The sequence below is a fragment of the Citrus sinensis genome, chromosome 6, assembly GCF_022201045.2.
Source record: "Citrus sinensis cultivar Valencia sweet orange chromosome 6, DVS_A1.0, whole genome shotgun sequence".
NCBI lineage: Eukaryota > Viridiplantae > Streptophyta > Magnoliopsida > Sapindales > Rutaceae > Citrus > Citrus sinensis.
In genome coordinates, this window is record NC_068561.1 from 13,632,930 (window position 1) to 13,648,977 (window position 16,048).

General features: G+C 38.9%; 4 protein-coding genes across 4 annotated transcripts; 1 reads left to right on the forward strand and 3 right to left on the reverse strand.

Moving 5' to 3' along the window:
- Nucleotides 1–1,542: 1,542 nt before the first annotated feature.
- Nucleotides 1,543–6,671, forward strand: LOC102631476 (cation/H(+) antiporter 20-like). The gene is made up of 3 exons (XM_006480720.4): nucleotides 1,543–1,793; nucleotides 2,187–3,218; nucleotides 5,185–6,671. The coding sequence occupies exons 1-3, from the start codon at nucleotides 1,611–1,613 to the stop codon at nucleotides 6,388–6,390; spliced, it is 2,421 nt and encodes an 806-aa protein (XP_006480783.1). The 5' UTR covers nucleotides 1,543–1,610; the 3' UTR covers nucleotides 6,391–6,671.
- A 3,903-nt stretch (nucleotides 6,672–10,574) lies between these two features.
- On the reverse strand, nucleotides 10,575–11,166 carry LOC127903037 (uncharacterized). Its single transcript, XM_052443586.1, has 2 exons — nucleotides 11,044–11,166; nucleotides 10,575–10,973 (listed from the first exon to the last, which is right to left on the reverse strand). Exons 1-2 carry the CDS (start codon nucleotides 11,092–11,094, stop codon nucleotides 10,575–10,577), a joined length of 450 nt encoding a protein of 149 aa, XP_052299546.1. The 5' UTR covers nucleotides 11,095–11,166.
- LOC127903106 (uncharacterized) lies at nucleotides 11,167–12,761 on the reverse strand. The gene is made up of 6 exons (XM_052443771.1): nucleotides 12,756–12,761; nucleotides 12,586–12,693; nucleotides 12,328–12,489; nucleotides 11,997–12,242; nucleotides 11,455–11,910; nucleotides 11,167–11,358 (listed from the first exon to the last, which is right to left on the reverse strand). Exons 1-6 carry the CDS (start codon nucleotides 12,759–12,761, stop codon nucleotides 11,242–11,244), a joined length of 1,095 nt encoding a protein of 364 aa, XP_052299731.1. The 3' UTR covers nucleotides 11,167–11,241.
- Nucleotides 12,762–12,765: 4 nt separating this feature from the next.
- LOC127903040 (uncharacterized) lies at nucleotides 12,766–13,794 on the reverse strand. The gene is made up of 2 exons (XM_052443598.1): nucleotides 13,016–13,794; nucleotides 12,766–12,925 (listed from the first exon to the last, which is right to left on the reverse strand). The coding sequence occupies exons 1-2, from the start codon at nucleotides 13,792–13,794 to the stop codon at nucleotides 12,889–12,891; spliced, it is 816 nt and encodes a 271-aa protein (XP_052299558.1). The 3' UTR covers nucleotides 12,766–12,888.
- Nucleotides 13,795–16,048: the final 2,254 nt, after the last annotated feature.

Here is a 16,048-nt window from a genome sequence, read left to right on the forward strand (position 1 = left end):
AAGAGAAGAGGTTCTCGTTATCATTCGAGAACTAAACACATTGAATTTGATATTCATTTTGTTAGAAAACACCTAGAACGCAAGGAACTTGTAGTTCAGCATGTGTCCAGTCATGATCAATTTGCTAGATATCCTTACCAAGCCTCTCTCTTTTGATAGTTTGCATATATACCTCGGATTCAAGCTCAATATTCTGCCAAGACTCTTCGCTCAAGGGTAGATATTAAGGTAGTTATTTAGTCTTGATGACATGGAAGCTAACTAAGCAGTTTTTTTTCTTTTTTTCTTTTTTTTTTGGGCTAATTACCCAGCAAGTTGCTAATTAGAGGCAGTTAACTTCATAAAACTTTAATTATTTCCCACACAAAATTTGTTCAGATTACAAAGAATTTTATAAATCTTAATATAGTATCAGAGCTTGATTTCTGATGGTTTCAATAGCTTCTTCTAGTACAGTCAAGTCATTGTTTCTTCTTTTATTACCTTCTTAGCATACATGTATATCGATTAGCCTGGCGATTCGCACATTCAAAAGTGAAACAAACATCCCATTAAGAAGAATTTGAATGCATTCCCAAAGAAGAATAAATTCTAAAGGAGCGTATGCATAAAGAGGAGTTAATCACATGAAGTGACATATTCTATTATGATCAACATAACAAAGAATCGTAGCTTGATTTTAACATAATAAAATTGCTCCTTAATTAAATCATTTCCAAGATCTTAGTACTGAAAGCAATTTATTCGTCGATCTGTATCTCACACAACGAAGCTAAAAACAGGATGGGTTTCATCAATAAAATTAATTTAGAATCCCAAAATTCTTTGAATAATATAATATTCGTATCAAATTGATTTCAAGCCCTGAAAGACAAATTGCTTTAGTTAAATATCTCTTTTTTGGGAATAATGGCTACTTGTATATAACCACAAATATATAATCTTATAATTTCATTTCAAAAAGTCTTTAAACAAAATTCTCCAATGCAATATTGATTTGAACTGTTGCATTGTTTAAGCCTCCCTCCGAATAACTAGAGCACCATTCTTCATTCGCCAATATTAGAGCATTAACATTGATACCTTCCGTAATCATGACCGCAAAGTTTGCTTCAGCCAACTTAAATTTGACACTTGAGACCTTGCCTGCAATCTCATCCATGCATGTTTTTTTCCTTAAAATTAATTCAAATAAACTGTTTATGATCAAATTAAATACTGAAGATTTATGAATCCATTGTGGAAGAAGCAATTATCTTGCATTTCTGTGGATCAGTTTTTGTTCGCATGTACAGAGCACAGATTCGAGTTTGACTTTGATGCATGGAAGCACTAAGTGCCTCCCAAAAAGATGATTAAGAAACTTGTTTAAATTTATTAGATAGCTCTTGGGGTTTAATCAAATAATATACATATATGTATGCGCTTGCAAAAATAATATCATATTACATAATGGCTCTTTAAATAAAGATATCCACTAAAAGTGGAGTCCATTTAGAAAAGAAAAATTACCAAAATTATGGCAAGACACCACCAAACCTTTCCTCTATAAATCCCTAGACATTTCCTTCATTTAACCTTCAAAAACAAAATCCAGGTTGTAAGCAATCATGTTGCCTCCCAACATAACTAGCATCAATACCTCATCAGACGGTGCATGGCAAGGCGATAATCCTCTCAATTTCGCCTTCCCATTACTGATCATACAAACCGCTTTAGTTCTACTCACCAGCCACTGTCTTGCCTTTCTGATTAAACCCCTTAGACAACCCAAAGTCATTGCTGAAATTCTTGTACGTTTCGTTCTCCATTCATCATAATAGTCGTCATCATATAGAGTATTTCTACTTGCAGACATCGGATCAATAACTCTTTGTACAAACAATTACTGGAAAACTTAAAATTTGCTAAATTGTTAGAAGTTTAAGAAAATCTTATAAGCTTCATTAAAATACCGCATCAACTTTTACTACTACCCAATAACAATATATTATGTGTGCCTTTACATTAAAAGGCTAACAGATATGTAAGTTAATAGTCATATTATTTATAGGTTGGTTGCATATATATCCGATGTACAAAAGATTTTCTTTTGTTTTAGAGAGTTCTCGATCTAAAATTTGGACTGGGATTTTCAGTCATATATTATTTTTGTGTTCTTGATTTGTTCTTTTTTTTTTTTTTAGGGTGGAATTTTGCTTGGCCCATCAGCTCTAGGAAGAAACAAAGAATATTTGCACCTAATGTTTCCTTCATGGAGCACTCCCATACTTGAATCAGTAGCCAGCATTGGCCTACTCTTCTTTCTTTTCCTCGTAGGCCTTGAGCTCGACTTGAGCTCAATCCGCCAGAACGGCAAAAGGGCTTTTAAAATAGCACTTGCGGGAATCACACTGCCCTTCCTCCTCGGAGCTGGAGTCTCTTTATTTCTCCAAAAAGCCGTCGACGGAGAGAGCAAAGTAGGCTATGGCCAATTCATCATCTTTATAGGCGTCTCTCTTTCCATCACAGCTTTCCCTGTACTCGCCCGCATTTTAGCTGACCTCAAACTCTTAACCACCCAAGTGGGTCAAACCGCCATGGCAGCAGCTGCCTTCAACGACATTGCTGCATGGATTCTTTTAGCCCTAGCCGTTTCCCTGGCCGGCAAAGCCTCTGGTACAGAATCCCATCATCCGAGCTCATTAATATCCATCTGGGTTCTCATTTCCGGAGTTGCCTTTGTAGCTTTCATGCTAATTGTTGTACGTCCTATTATGGACTGGGTTGCCCGCCAATGCTCATCTGATAACGATTTAGTTGATGATGCGTACATTTGCTTAACTCTAGTTGGTGTTATGGTGTCAGGATTTTTAACTGACCTCATAGGGATCCATGCAATATTTGGTGCTTTCGTTTTCGGGCTGACGATTCCAAAAGGTGGCGACTTTGTGGTGAGACTAATGAAGAAGATTCAGGATTTTGTGTCAGGTTTGCTCCTGCCGCTTTACTTTGCATCAAGCGGGCTAAAAACTGACGTGGCGAAGATCCGGGGCGTCGAGGCTTGGGGGCTATTGGTTTTGGTTATATCAACGGCGTGTGCTGGGAAGATTTTGGGAACTTTTGTAATGGCACTGCTGTGTATGATTCCAGTGAGAGAGTCTTTAGCGCTTGGAGTTTTGATGAATACTAAGGGCTTGGTGGAGCTCATTGTTCTTAACATTGGCAGGGAGAAGAAGGTGAGTTTCTGTTCTTCCCTTCTATTACTTTTTATCACTTATTTTTCTTTAGGGAGTTTTAAGGTAAATTTCTTGGCATATATCTTGCTAATTTTTTTTTTTAAATTTTCAAAGGAAATAGCTACCTACTCATTTTTTAACACTAAATTTGTTTATAACAACTCATTGTCCTTACTATTCTATTATTCTTTAAATCTGCTTATTTGTGAGTGAAAAAAAAAATTAGATTGTTTGATTTAAATACATAGTAATGTTTGTACTTAGAATACAAAATTTATATAAAAAATGATGCATGTGATATTTAATGTGTTTGATGTTATGATTATCATATTAATGATGACATGAAAGGTTAACTAACAATATGTTTCTTTCGTTAGTTTATAACTCATCATTCAATATATGTATTTTGTATATTCTTTTATATTTTATTTATTTAAAAAGAAGAGTAGTGGACAAAATCTTAAATTAATTTTTTAGCTCCTACCTAAAATTCAGAAACGGATATCCAGCAAATAGAAACTATTTGAAGAAGCTCTTAGGGACAGATGCAAATTTGACATCTCAATTTTATAACTTAGCATTATTTTTTTTTTTTTTTGACAAATACAATGATAGCACCTTCAAAGTCTAGATAGACACAATTATAACATAAGTTCCTTTTGAGAGTTTAAATAAACACAATAATATTACTGCTAGAGCCTAATTACATATAATAATAATAGTAGTAGTTGTAGCAGCACTGCCAAGTGTTTGTATATTAAGTTAACAAGGGGTAATCAAGAGTTAGGATATCAAAATTATTTCTACACAGTTAAAGATGGCCGGTGAAGTTTGCTCATTCGAATCTATCTATGAACATTTGTTAATATTTTACCTCTCCCAAATGATTTGATATATTCTATCATGCACCCTGATGTTTTACTCGTTGCACTCCGCTCTCATTTCCTTTAATTCAGAAGTTATTTTTAATAGAACTATTATAAGTAACAAAAATACGCCTTACTCCTTTTATTCCACACTTACCACAAGACTATAGCGCGAGCGACTCCAATTCTCTTTTTGCCAAAATCAAAATCAGATCAATTCTAAATTTCAAACATAAGGAAGAGAATTTGAAAAAAAAAAAAAAAAAAAGAGGGAGAGAGAGAGAAATTAATGACAAAACTTTTTTCAAATAATTTAACACATGAACTTCTGAATTTTCCTTTTATTGATTGAGTTAACGGCCAAACTAACGGTTTAGAGTGCATGATGCGGCGAGTCAGAACATTTGGATTCACGGCACAAAATGCCAAAACATTTGGGGCAGGTAAAAAATAATGCCAGCGCACATATTCTGATTTGGATATCATGGGATGCTCATCTTCATTATGACAGCTGAGATTTGCTTTATATTGTGGCTCATTATATTATTATTCTTTCGGTTTCCTGTCAGTTTCATCATTACTATTAAGCTACAGATTCAATAGTCAGCCATTCACTGATTGAAGTTTACATTATTTTATAGTAGTGAAAGTCGAGGTCATCAATAGCTAAAAAATTTTAGAATATATTAGAAGTATCATATCAATTATGCAATAATTAAATAATGTTATGATATGTGTACATTTAGTTTAAAAAATTATCATGTAAACTGTGGTTATATTAAATTTAAATACACATGATATGCATACATCAATTAATTATAATACATTAAAAATATTATAGAATTTCACGTTATTTTATCTTCATCCCTCTTTAATAGAAATAAAATATAATAATCGGAGAGGGAGAACTTGCATTTGGAGTTTGATGAGAAAACAAAATAAATAGATTTCTAGAATAACCGTAACGAAGATATATATTTATTTAAAGCTTAGGTAAAATGCCAAAGGCGTGCTAACGAAGGTGATGAACATAAAGAATCAATAATGAATTTAAAGGCAGGAAATTTTAATTAAGGTGACTGCATTTGCTTGACTTGCAGGTTTTAAACGACGAGATGTTTGCAATTTTGGTCCTGATGGCGCTCTTCACAACTTTCATGACAACTCCAATGGTCATGGCCATCTACAAACCCTTGCGTCGACTCACTCCTCAAAATCAACAAGGATTAGAGCGACAATCGCCTTCTGCCAAGAACCCAAAGGATGAATTTAAAATCCAAGCATGCGTACATGGTCCTGAAAATGTGCCTGCACTCATCAACCTCACGGAATTAATCAGGACTACCGAGGGATCGACACTCAAACTTTATGTCATGCGACTTGTTGAACTCACTGATCGCTCGTCTTCCATCCTTACGGTTCAAAAAACTCGAAAGAATGGCCTTCCATTCGTTAATCGGTTCCGCCGAGCTGGCATGTCACATGATCAAATTGTTGCCTCATTAGAAGCATACAACCAGCTGCGAAGAGTCACTGTTCGTCATTCAACAGCAATCTCGGCGCTGTCAACCATGCATGAGGATATCTTTCATGTCGCGGAGGAGAAGAGGGTGGCAATGATCGTCTTACCCTTCCATAAACAACGGAGAGGAGAGGGTGAAGAGGAGATAGATAGTGTTAGCCACGGCTGGAGAGAGGTCAATCGGACGGTGCTACTGAATGCACCATGCTCGGTGGCTGTGCTTGTGGACCGTGGATTCGGTTGTGGGGCTCATCTGACTGTGGCAGAACCAGCTGCTACCGTGCCGAAAAGGGTATGCATTGTGTTCTTGGGGGGACCAGATGATCGCAGAGCTCTGGATTTAGGTGGAAGGATGGCGGAAAATTCAGGTGTTAAGGTGACTTTCGTAAGGTTCGTCCACCAAGCTAGTGAGGCGGCAACGGGCGGCATTGCTGAAAGGGCAACATCAGACATAAGTACAGAGAATGGCATTAGCCCGGATGAGGCTGCGGTGGACGACTTCATGAGGAAGTGCGATGGGTCAGTGGAGTATGAAGAGAAGGTGATGGGCACCGTGAAAAACGAAGTGCTAAAGATAGGGCAAAGCCGGGAATATGAGCTTGTTGTAGCTGGGAAAGGAAGGTTCCCATCAACTGCAGAAGCAGAACTTGCAGACCATCAGCCTGAAAATGTGGGTTTGGGACCAATCGGAAACATTCTGGCTTCATCAGACCACGGCATTTTGGCATCTGTGCTTGTGATCCAACAACATAATGCAGCTGACATAAATGAGGCTACCGTGTGAAATATGTTTTCGGCGAAGAATCATACTATGCGCATGCATCGAATGGGGGACGAGGATTCCTAAAATCAAACTATATGAGCCCCTTCGGTTAGAGTTTATATAAAAAAATATGTGTATTCATATGTATGTGTAATTTTAAAAAATATTTTACTTGGATAGTCGCTAGTAATATGTCTTGACACGTGTAATCTTTATTTGCTTTTCTGTTTGGCAACACATGTACTAATTATGAGTGCCCTTAAATTAGAGTTCACTAAAAAATACTATGTGTATCTTTATCATATTGGAGAAATTTACAAAAATAGCTAAAAAAATTAGGTATTTTTTAACTTTAACCCCTCAAACTTTTTTCTATCATAACTAGTCAAACACCCTATTTTTGGACTACATTATCCTCATCATTTTCATCAAATTTACAAAGGCATGCCACTTTCCCTTATCAATTCCAGCACTTCCACCACTTTTCCCTTTTCAACTTAACAAATTTCATCACTCAACAAACTCCATTACTCTCAATAAATTAGCAAATTTCATCAAACAAGTATTACATAATTGAAGATATAATTATCAATTGGAGAGCTTCTTAAGGTTAGTTTATACTCTTACCATAACCTAAACTTTTAATCTATTGATTTTATCATTTGAGTTCGAAATTGAAGTGAGTTTTTATTGCAAATGTTGTTATTTTTCATTAACAAAACAATGTGACTTGTTAAAGTAGTTAGTTTGAGTTGAGAAATGAAAATCAATCATTGAAACCCCTGAAAAATCGAGTAAAACAGAAGCCCAGAACAAGTGAGACAGGCACCTGTCTCACATAAATCTAATGGTTTTATGTGAGACAGGCACCTGTCTCACTTGCCTGTCTCACCAAAATATGTGCGACAGGCAAGTGGGACAGGTGTGTGAGACAGGCGCCTGTCTCACTTGTTACCACTGGTTTTATGTGAGACAGGCAAGTGGGACAGGCGCCTGTCTCACTTGTTACCACTGGTTTTATGTGAGACAGGCAAGTGGGACAGGCGCATGTCTCACTTGTTACCACTGGTTTTATGTGAGACAGGCAAGTGGGACAGGCGCCTGTCTCACATAAATTTGCTGGTTTTATGTGAGACAGGCACTTGTCCCACTGCCTGTCTCACTAAATTTAAGTTATTTTCCGAAAGTAATAACTTGGACTACATGTGTCCGTTTTAGGCGTATAATATATCATTTCGAAGCTTACGATGAGACGAAGTAAATCAAAAATTGTATACTTCATTTCATCCACATAAATGTACTGCATATTCATTTTTACTAGGTTTTGTAACGTGAAATCTTATCTCTTTTGTTTTTTTTTAGGTTTAATGGATTCCGTTGTACTTCAATTATGTTATGACAGTTGGTGGGAGACATTAGCAGATGGCCGTACGGAGTACGTAAATGCGAAGAATACAGCATTTTTAGTTCGGAAAGATTGTACGTTTGAGCAATTTATGGCAAGGGTGTATGAAGTTTTACAGATAAATTCTATTGAATATAGTTTGTCGATGAAGACAATTTTGAGATCTAATAACACAATGTATCGTGCATGTTCACTACCTATGGATATATTTAATGATGAAATGGTTAATGTTGTGCTGCACATGACCTCTGATGTGGTCAATTATGGATGCATCCCTATATTTGTCACCACACATCCTCGAGTTCCGGCCAAAAATCCTGAGCCACTTGTGGAAAGTGAAAGTTCGTTTAGAGCAAACGAGTCTGTCCCTGATATTGAGGAAGAGGTGTTACCACAACAAATGTCATTCCAACAACATTACTCACCAGTCAACGAAAACAATGACACTATTGATGATAATGGCATTATGATAGCGGATGTTGAAGATAATGTGTTACCATTAGGGACATCGTTAGGGCAACATTACTCTCCATTTCAAAATAATGAGTTCCGCAGTTATGATGATCCTGGTTATAACACCAACAACACAGAAGCTGATAATGTGCAAGGCATGAACTCCAATACTGAAGTTGATGATAGGGACACTGGTCATTCCGATATTCGTATCAATGATGAGGATGAACATCAGTATGATATTCCTGTTAATAATAGAGAGAATCGACTTATTCCTCCGATGGCCCGTTCGAGGAGGAGGACAACAGTTGATCCCCTGGTGAGTCTTGCTCTAGTTTTGCCTTCAAACTTGGTTGCTCCAGACTTAGTTAGAAGCTGTAATTCTGCGGACATTGGTGTGGGAAAATTATTCGTTGAGAAGAATGAGTTAATACTGGAATTGCGCAAAGTGGCCTTGCAGGAAAAGTTTGATTTCAAGATTGCACGGTCCACAACGACACGCTTTGAGGCTCATTGTTCTTTGGAATCATGTAATTGGCGTCTTCGCCCAACAAGAGGTTCGGATGAGCATAATGTTCCTTGGGTAGTGAGAAGAGTTGACAATGTTCATACGTGCTCTAATGAGGTTTTGCCTAGTGGCCTCTGCCAAGTTAGGAGTCGGGTTGTTGGCCATCTTATCGCGGATAAATTTATTCAGGATAAACGGATATACACGCCGAATGACATTAGAGCAGACATGCAGCAAGAATACGGGGTCCAGTTAACATATCAGCAAGCATATCGGGCTAAAGAAGTCGGTCTTGAAATAGTACGAGGGAACCCTGCAGAGTCATACAACTTACTTCCCAAATACTCTCACGTTTTGACCAAAGCGAATGAGGGCACAGTGACACACCTCCAGCGGGATGGAGATGATAATTTATTATACTACTTTATTGCGCTTGGATCTTCCATTAAGGGCTTCACACAGTACATAAGGCCTGTGATCACTGTAGATGGCACTCATTTGAAGGGGCTATATCATGGAAGCATGTTTGTAGTAATATGTCTGGATGGTAATAATCAACTGTATCCGTTAGCTATTGGGGTCATGGATTCAGAAAACAATGATGCTTGGGAATGGTTTATGACGAAGTTACACGGAGTGATTGGCGATAGGCCAGAGTTAGTATTTATCTCTGATCGATGCACTGCCATCAAGCGAGCCGTTTTAAAAGCATTTCACACTACTAGTCATGGAGTTTGTTTTTACCATGTCAAAGGCAACATTAAGTCTAAATTCAGGATGTCCAAAGCTATTTGGGATCAATTCGAGCCAGCTTTTATTAATGCAGCAAAGGCATATGGACACGAAGAATTTAAAAGACAACTTGAAGGGTTGTGGATGCTCCACTCGGCCGCGGCTGATTACTTAGAGAATAATGTGGGCACGTGTAATTGGGCAAGGTCCGAATTTAAAGGTAGGAGATACAACATACTTACCACCAACATTGCAGAAAGTGTGAATTCTTTAATGAGGGAACCACAAAAATTTCATGTTACTCATCTTGTTGATCACTTTAAAAAAACATTACAGCAATGGTTTTATGATAGGAAAATTGTCACTGAATCGATGAGCACTCGTCTAACGACGTGGACAGATGAGATAGTCGGCGAAAGGAGAATTTTGGCCGAAAGAATGACCGTTCGGCCAGTGTCTCAGCATCGATTTCATGTTTTGGGTGGTGGTATGAAGGAAGGGATAGTTGACATTCATGAAAAAACTTGCTCCTGTAGAGTATTCCAACTCGATCAGCTTGTTTGTGCGCATGCAATTGCTGCTTGTCTGATCGTCCGTGTGGATTACATAAGTCTTTGCTCTGATTATTACTCTAAAGATTCATTGGTCATGGCATATGCAGAGCCAGTAGAGCCGGTTGGGGACATGACAGATTGGGACATTCCAGAAGAAATTCAGGAAATCAGAGTTAACCCACCGATCGAAGCACCACCACCTGGTCGTCGTCCAGAGTTAAGAATTCCTTCTATCGGTGAGGATGTTAACCGAAGAACTGTGAGATGTGGTCGATGCAACCAACCAGGTCATAACCGCAAGAGATGTAAAAATCCCATTGTGTCGAATCCAAACTGACTGTGTCGTTGTAACTAATTATGGATTATGAACTCTTATTATAATTTATATTACAATTATATGTAATGAGGTATATTATGTTATGTTCATTTGCATAATGAGTACTAAAGTTGATCAATAATTACTTATAGCTAAATATATGAATATATCAAAAGTTTATATCTATTAGAAAAACAATCTACATCCATACATCAAGTCTTAATACAATACAACCACTTACAAGGCAATATCGCCCGTGAATATATCTACAGCAATTTTCTTCCTGAAGTAATGCCCGTGGCTACTATCAAAATCAAATTTTAGCCCGAACATCAAATACATTGTAAACATCAACATAAATACACCGCAATCACCACTTCCAGGTGATTGTTGGGGCACATCCTTAACGATTCTTACTTTCCAAGGGTCGGCACTCTGCAGCTCAGATCGAATGTTGTAGAATCCAACATCTTGAAGCCATTGAGGGAAGACGACCTGAAGAGGTTTGAATTTACGCAAATATGTTTTGTCCTCGCGAAAGGTAACCAACGAGTCGTAAATCCGCATCCTCCTCGCGCGAAGGTCCGCTCGAGCTAGTACCCAATGATCGTCGCCCAAATTCACAGGGATGAATATCTACATAAATAAATTGGTAAATTAGTATATTTTATACACAATTACCATAAGATTGAGTGACAATTTTTACCATATCGACATCCGTAAACGGTTTGGACATGAGATCTTCCCGCCCATCCATATAACTGCTCAAGTTGTTGCCATATTGTAATGAATTGACATCACAACTACCATTGTTCCATAATTGCTTTAGGAACACCTATTACACGATGAGTAGAAAATTAATAACATTTCGAGATATTTAAAACATCGAAATTATAATTAATGATTATAAAATTTGAAAACATGCCCAAAAGTATGTATCTGTATGCGTGACGCGTTGTGGTAGTGCATTTGGAAACCGCCGTTGCTTCTCGCTGATCAAGCGGTAATACGTGTGAATATGCTGTGAATGGATTATACCAAGTAAATTTATATCAATATCCATGCCAGCAGAAATATTATTGTGTATTGTAATGTACTGACCATTAAACACGCTTACCTCGTCACCAAGCCACCCCATCGAAGCATTGCCCATAAGTATTTCAAAGAAATTTCGAGACTGTTGGACGGGCCAATCCACGGAAATGTTGCCAGCAAACCACTGATCAAACTCCTCACATAGTCTTGAGTCTTCTAGTCCCCTAAGTGGATTCATATCCACACTCGATCTTTCATCAATTTCATAGTCCGTAATGTTGAGTGCGGGTAGAGGCCTGACATTCCTAACTCTCTTGAAAGGAGGAATGAAGTAAGGACTGCCAAATATATACGACGGTCGATACGGACGCCCAAACTTACTAACGCCGGGAGGTGCCTCCGTGAATATCTGTACACTGTCATCACATATGTCCCCATGTAGACTGTACAAGGACATAGGGGTGTGCTCGTCGTCATTACCAGCATCAGTATGCGTACCATAGCCAGCATCAACGTTCGGACCATAGCAATCTGGGGCCTGTTGTTTCGAGGAGATGAACATATTAACATAAGTTCGGGTTTGAAATCATAATAACATAATGAAAACATACGAAACTTGCTCACCGAGGGCGCGGGGCCAAACGGAGAATCACCGTACGCGCCCTTTGAAGCACCCGCGCCAAACGAAGCCATAAATCCCATGACCGCTGCTCTATATTGTTGTGCTTCTCTGCGTTCCGCCATAAGTTCTGACCTCAGTTCGTTAATGGAACTGTGTCCAGTCTGAAGTTCCGACCTCAACTCGTGAATGGAAGACTCTATTTTATCCAGTCGTCCAACGAAATAATCATTGCGGAACTTAGTCCTTGCCTACAATTTACGCAAATAAGAAAGTAATGACAAAATGTCGGATAGGTATATGTGCATTGTAAATGTTCAGGACGACAGAAGTTACCTCTGGCTCATTTCTGTCATCTGAATCATGTGCGGATTCATAATGGTCGTTGGCAGCACCGGCATCCTCAACAGGACTCTGCTCCAGTCCTATTGGGCTCGTGGGGTCAGGATCCACCTCGTTTGGCCTTGTACTGGATGGCGCATTGATTGAAGGCTGGTGCTGCACCAAGTAAAACAGAAAACAGTAAATACTAAAAAAACAAACATATAAATGACTTTGCATCTGGTTTTCAATGATACTATAGATGATACCCACATTACGGACCCAACTTGGCAAATATGGCACGTAATCCTCGACACTCTTCCAATAATTTGTGGCTCTCTCCTTTGCATCCGGTTTCAGGGTTTGGAAAATGGTGCCATCCTGTCGTAAAGATTACCAAATTTCCAATTAGTATAACCATATATTATGTAATACTTATATACAGACATACATATAAATGACTTACAAGATGCTCGTTCAGGTATGAATACACTTCGCCGAAGTTAATATTTGAAGAAGCCACAGGCTTCCATTGCACGATCCGAGCACCCTTCCTCTTAATTTTCTCCACCCACTCTAATGGTAGTCCTTCGATCGCTTCAAAAATCCATGCCTTCAACAAGGAAAGATATGAAGTAAAAAAACGTGTCATTAAATATTTATTATAACAAAACTAAGTTATAAAAAAAACTTCTTCACTCACATGCACTGCTGACGTAAAGCCGTAAAAGTTGTATTTCTCAATTCTATGCAATGGATTTTCTGCGCTTGCCTTCTTAAATTTTTGGCTTTGCCGTTCAATACATTATCAATGCTTTTATATATTGTTTCCCATGACAAACGACCCCACGGAATACTTCGAAAATGATTTATATCATCTACCTCATTAAGTAAATTGAAATTGATTTGACAATGATCCTTTCTTCCGTGTAGCACTCTATCAGCAAAGTAAAACATGGCAATTTTTAGCGCATCGGTGTCATTCATAGTCTTGAAGCGTAATTTCATAAATATTTCTTCGAACTGGCCAAGATTTATATCGCGAATCCTGCCTCCAAAGTACTTATTAAGTAACCTATGATTTGTTTTATGCTTCGTCAGGAATACTTTTTCGCCATAGCAAAGTCCCGTTACTAGGCACCACTCTCCAATCGATAGCCGTATCAAATGGTCGCCAACTTGAAACCATAACTCATCTTTGTCATTTCCATCGCCATGTGACACTTGCCGAAGCAATATATTGTGCACAATCACGCCACTGAACGGATAGCTCCGGCACTGTAGGAAATGCCCAAATATATCGTCTTTGAATAGCTTCAACTGTTGCCTTGTTAATTTTTCCCGGATGGCATTAACAACGACATCTAATTTGCACATACTCGTGATACGCCCAGGGAAGTGATCAACATAAGGTATCTTCATCATTCCCGGTTCTTTAATCGGTCCGGGTGGGTTATGCAATGCTAATTTTGATTTGCCCATTTATCTGGTACAAGTTAAAAGTATCACACATTAAAAAATTATGAACAAAAGAAATAAAAATTAAGGCAACATTGCGCACTGCCTCTTGGTGCGACAGGCTCGCGCGAGGGAAGCCAAGCTCGCGCGAGCTGCTTGCCTGCACTCAACCTGCGCGCGCTTGGCTTCCCTCGCGCGAGCCTAGCGCAACTCGCTCGAGCGAGGCCGCGCCCTCGCGCGCGAGATGGGCGCAACGTGCGCATCTCGCGTGCGACGCAGCGCCTGTCGCACACGAGATGCGCGCGGCGTGCGCACCTCACGCGCGCGAGATGGGCGTGTCGCGCCCATCTTGCGTGCGACATGCGCATGTCGCGCGCGGTGTTCGCACCTCACGCACGCGACATGCGCCTGTCGCACGCGAGATGCGCGAGGCGTGCGCACCTCGCGCGCGCGAGATGGGCGTGCAGCGCGCATCTCGCGTGCGACATGCGCTGCGTCGCACACGAGATGCGCACGGCGTGCGCACCACGTGCGCGCGGCGTGCGCACCTCGTGCGCGCGACATGCGCATGTCGCACGCGAGATGCGCGCTGCGCGCGGGAGCGAGTTGGCTTCCCCCCTTTCTCTTCTCTTCCCTTTCCCACATGCATCTCACCCACCACCGCCATTAAAACAACACCAACAACAACAACATCCCAAACAACAACAACAACCCAAACAACAACAACATCCCAAACAACAACAACAACCCAAACAACAACAACATCCCAAACAACAACAACAACCCAAACAACAACAACATCCCAAACAACAACAACAACCCAAACAACAACAACATCCCAAACAACAACAGCAACAACAACAACAAGAAAAACGGCAATAACAACTCACCTAGAGTTTTCAATTTTTTTCTTTGATTTTGGAGATCTCCGAAGATTTTCAACGTGATTTAGCTTCTTTCAAGTGCCAACAACTTCCTCCGCTGCCGATGTACGCCGCCGCCGACAATCTATAGAACTTTCGGTGATGAGATTTTGGTGAGAGGGGAAGGAATTTGCTTGAGGGAAACGTGAGAATGAGGAGGGTAATTTCGTCCACAATTTGGTGATTTGGCTAATGTTGAAAGAAAAAAATTTGAGGGGTTAAAGTTGAAAAATGCCTTCTTTTTTTGGCTTGTTTTGTAAATTTCCCATCATATTGTGCACATTCTTCTAAAATATTTTACTTGGATAGCCCCCAGTCTCATGTCATAACACGTGTAATCTTTGCTTTACTTTTTGTTTGGTAATACATGTATTAATTATAAGGACCCTTCAATTAGAGTTTATGTAAAAAGATTATGTGTTTCCTTTATCAAATTGTGAACACTCTCTCTCATAATACACATTAAAATACTCTCTCTCTCAATACACATGGAGAGTGAGGAGGGACTCCACTTAATTTGTAAAACCGAAATCTTTATCTCTTATTTCCTGGAATCTCAATTATGTTTTACTAAATTTCACTTCTCTCAAAGTAATTTTACAAATAAACAAATAAAAATCACATTTATACCCAAATCCATCAACATGGTTTAACTCGATAATGTATTATATATGTCTAATTTTAAAAGGAAAAACATCTTAAACCGAAATTTTTTTTCCCCGTCCCTAAAATGAAGAGATTTGCACTCACAACCATGTCCCAAGCCTCACTCCATACCGTTATCTTGAAGAGCTAATCCATAACCATTTGTAAAAACCTCAATAATAACATCAACTTACAAAAACCCTAACCCCATGTTTAGTTGAAAGAAATGAAATGAAAGGATAAGAATAAATAAAAAGAGACCGGAGGAAAAAAATAGTTGATCTCAATTTCATTATTTAGTTTAATATAAAATTTATTTCTTTATCTTATATTTTTTTCGTTTTTTCTTTTTTCTCCTCTTCTTCTCTCCTTCCCTTTCTTTCGACTAAACATATCCTAAAAAGAGAGAAGGAAAAAAAAAAAAAAACTTTAACGTACCATAAGCGGCGCAGCGGGAGCAGCAGAAAGGGAAAAGCTAGTGGACCTAAGAAATGATTCGTCACGCTCCATCTACAGTAGTTGTTTTTCTTTAAAAGAGGGATGAATTACAAATGGAGGCGAAACGCTTTGTCACTGTTTAGCAATTATCCGATGCTTGAGGATGAGTTGATGATGACTCGTACACAGTATTACGTTTAATATCATAACTAGGGGTGGGCATAAACCCACAACCCATGGATTTACCCAAACCCAAACTAAATTAAATGGTT